The following is a 4,002-nucleotide window of genomic DNA, read 5'->3' as shown; positions in this document are numbered from 1 at the left end:
ACGCACAACTTCATTCCCCCCCCCACCCCCCCCCCCCCCCCCAATATAATGAAATCCTTATTTTTGGCTCTTCAGACATAATTAAAAAAATGAGATAAGAAGAAGAGAGAAGTATGAACGGAAGTTTGAAGGAAAGTTTTGAATGGATTTTCATAAAATTCAAACGCCTTTAAATAAGGCAAGTCCGAGCTTGGGGTGCAGAATTTTTATATATAAAACGCAGTACAATACCTTGTTTTTATCTATTTGAATTATTGTTATGTAAGTTATTCGCAGAACACTTATTGGTGGGCCAAAAAATTGGTGTAAAACGCAGTATTATAATACGTTTTACACTAAAAAACAAATATTCTCGGCAGTCTTGTAGAACTGTTATTATGGTGGGCCCAAATTTAATAGCGAAACGCAGTATAATACTGCGAATTGATGAATCGCAGTACTCTACTGCGTTTCCCTTTAAAAAAATTAATTTTTAATGAATCGCAGTACACTACTGCGTTTAGCTTTAACGGCTAACTTTCTGTTAATCTTAAACGCAGTAGTGTACTGCGTTTTATGTAGAAATGTATCTTTTTTTTTTTTTACACTGTAAAAACGTATTTTTTGTCCAAAAGTATAATATTTAAGTTTCGGACTCTAAATCTAACCCTTGCAAGATACTTCCTTTGTCTTATTTATGTGACATACTTTCCCTTTTAGTTTAAAAAATTATTTTTTATATTTGTAAATAGATAATGTTAAACTTCACTTTTTTTTTTTCTTCTTAATGAGCTGATTTATAGATGTAATTTGAATTCTTTATAACAATATTTCATTATAACTGTCAAGTTTTCTTTGGAACCACTTAATTTATATTCTCTATAAGAATACTTTACTATAACAGCCGAAAAATATCGAAACAAATAAGAAAATTATAAAAAGATTTAATTGTACATAAATATATATAATTTATTTTAAAACATGAATTACGTACCTACCCAAACAATATTGTGCAAGGTAAATACGAGTTGGGAGTTCTAACAATTAATATAGTACATTATATTGGTTATGCTTTTTTGTCAGTTCCACCTTAAATGCAATCATCACAAAACATATGTGCTTAGTTGTGGTGCAAGTGAACTCAAATTATTGGCTAAAATCCTAAAAAATTATAGACATATTATATATTTAAGGCGGAGTCAGGATTTTAAACTTATGGGTACGGATTCTAATCGTTTTAAATTATTGGGTAATTTTAATTAATAATTTATACATATACAATGAATTTTTTAAGACAAATACATGGTTCGAACCAAAACTACTAGGTATATCGAATCCGCACTCGACACTCTAGCTCCGTCACTGTATATTTATATTGTGAACCTATGTACATGGCGAATTGAACAGTGCACTGAGCTTAGGTCACTCATACAATCGCGGTTAAGAATTTCTTTGTGAAAATCATCACTCATTTTTTACAACTGGGACCCTCTATTTATATTTTTTTTTCTTTTGTTAATTTCTTCCTGGAAAAACTAAATTCAGTTAACACCTTCTTTAGAAAAGCTTAATTTTCATCAAAATAATATAATTGATGATGCACTTTCCTGACTTGCTAACATTTGTTTCCTAATTATTTTGCTTTCAATTTTACTTAATAGATTGAATCAAAAGAAAAATCAAACTATCTCAGCTCAATAATAAGTTTGTTTGTATTTGACCAACACTTCATAACCCGAAAATCAACCAAACTAATTGTATGTACGGTCATATTTTGTATATCTAGTGGCACATCTATCTATATTTGTAAAATAATTAAAAAAAAAGATTCGTGGATCCGCAATGAATAACCTATTGCTATAACATTATATTTTTTGTTGCTTAAAGACGAGATATTATTATTAGGAAATTAAATAGAGTTATTACAATCCGGGATTGATCTTAACGAAACAGTCCCTAGTAAGTCTTTGCGAAAAGTATTGAAACAAATAAAAGTGGTTCAGGTACAAGAATAATCTATCTCTAGATTCTTGGCTCGAGTTAATGCCTTGTTACCTAGAAACTACGTGAATATAGAACCTCGATTTATGGAAGTCAATTAAATTGATCTTACCGTAATAATTTATAGTCACAAAAATATCTAATGATAAATTTAAACTCTTTCTTTTTGGTTTAACCCTTGTATCTGGTCAAACACTTTCATGTAAAATGAGATGGAGGAAGTATATACTCCCTCCGCCCCGATAACAATTTGCTTCTCAAGAGTTAAATTATGTGAACTTTGATCATAAATTTAAAATATATTTTTTATCACACTGACATGAGAAGATTGCAACTTGCAATATTTTTTGTAGAGTTTTTGAATATCTAAATTTTTATTTTAAAATATTGAGTTGATCTAATCTAAACTAGCTTTAACATGACAACTAACTTGGGGCGGAGGAGTATATACAGTCAAATCTCTCTATAACATCCATTCTTTATAACAATATTTTACTATAACTACCAAGTTTTTTTTTTCTGGAACTGATTTTTCATGCTAATTTATTATGTTTTCTATAACAGCATTCCATGTTATAGCATAAAAAAAAAATCAGAACAAACGACACCATTATAGAGAGATTTGACTGTAGCTTTAGAACTACAGCTAGCTAGTTAAAAACCCTAATTTTTGAGGGTGCAACTGACCTTTAAATTTGTAACACTATTATTTGTTGCTGAAGCTTCTCCATCACTGACTTTATACTCATTCATCTTCCACAGAGTTTTCTTCCCATTTGGAGCTCTTCCTTTATTGAAAACCATAGTTCTTTTGCCCCCAATAATTCTATTATTGGATGAATATACATAACCAGGAGTTCCAGTAGCTTTCCAATATCCTTCTGTTGTAAGCCTAGTAGGTCTCCCTCCTCTAGCTTCCCTATCCTGAATTGGAATGAAGAAAAACCATCTCGAATTCCTTCTCCTGCCATTTCTGGTTTTCAAGAATCACATTAAGAAAAAGGAAGGGTTAAAGAAAAGAGTCTAACTTCTATGAACTGACAGTTAAAAAAATTGCACTATTAGGTCATCTAAGATAGCTAGAGATAGTTGTCCCTCGGAGGCGGATGCAACATACTAGCATCGGATTCATCTGAACCCAGTACTTTTGACGCGGGGCATAAATTTATGTGTAAAAATCTATTGAAATTGCAACAAATAGTAGATATGAACCCATACCTTTAAAAATATAATGGGTTCCATGCTAAAAATATTAAAAATTGAACCATAGAGCTTAAATCCTGGATCCGGCTCTATTAGGGACCTAATAAGTAAGATTCACAACCTGAAAATGATGCAGTTAACATGCTACAACAAGTCAAATACACGAATAGTGTAAAAAAAAATATTAAAATTGTTGTCAAGTGCATGTAAGGTAAATTCTACAAAAATTAGGTTTAGCAATCAAAAACAAATGACTAGGAAAAATCTCATAAAATGAAGGTTAATAACAAATTCTTAATCTTTTAGACTGCAAAAAATGATGTTTGAAATTAATAATTAAACCATCACATAATATAAAAAAAAACAATCACATAATTAAAATGGGTAAACTTGAATGGTTTTGAGTATCACATATATAGTGTGTGTGTGTGTGTGTGAGAGAAGAAAGAATTATGATGATGCAATATAACCTGGGAGTTGGCATGGATTGTGTTGATACATATTAACAACAGGTATAACACGTTGAATGTCTAATTTTCTTTTGCCATTAAGCTTATTTCTCAGATAAAAATCCACCAATTCCTCTTCTGTAGGATAGAACCTAAATCCTGGTGGTAGTAGATTATTACTATCATACATCTCCATTTTTACAAACACTAATCTTCAAATATTTGTGTTTTTTTTTTCCTTTTTCACTCACTCTCTCTCTCTCTCTCTAGGTTTTTTGATGCCTTTACTTTGTGCATGTCATGGTTTGGTCTAGCTAAGTATTTAAAGAGTTAAAATGAAGGAAAAGGGTGGGTTGGGTTGGGTTGGGGT

The 4,002-nt window shown here is 30.9% G+C and overlaps 1 protein-coding gene across 1 annotated transcript in view; it reads right to left on the bottom strand.

Moving 5' to 3' along the window:
* Positions 1-3,828, bottom strand: part of LOC109219566 (NAC domain-containing protein 90-like) — a 7,494-nt gene extending 3,666 nt beyond the window's left edge. The window contains exons 1-2 of the mRNA XM_019384028.1: positions 3,636-3,828; positions 2,668-2,948 (exon numbers count right to left, since the gene is read on the bottom strand). Coding sequence (XP_019239573.1) covers positions 2,668-2,948; positions 3,636-3,828 — 474 coding nt within the window. The remainder of the gene's footprint in view (positions 1-2,667; positions 2,949-3,635) is intronic.
* Between the last annotated feature and the right edge of the window lie 174 nt (positions 3,829-4,002).

The sequence above is a fragment of the Nicotiana attenuata genome, unplaced genomic scaffold (genome assembly GCF_001879085.1).
Source record: "Nicotiana attenuata strain UT unplaced genomic scaffold, NIATTr2, whole genome shotgun sequence".
Taxonomy (NCBI): domain Eukaryota; kingdom Viridiplantae; phylum Streptophyta; class Magnoliopsida; order Solanales; family Solanaceae; genus Nicotiana; species Nicotiana attenuata.
The sequence above is the reverse complement of the archived record's forward strand: the minus strand, read 5'-3'. Positions and strand labels throughout refer to the sequence as shown.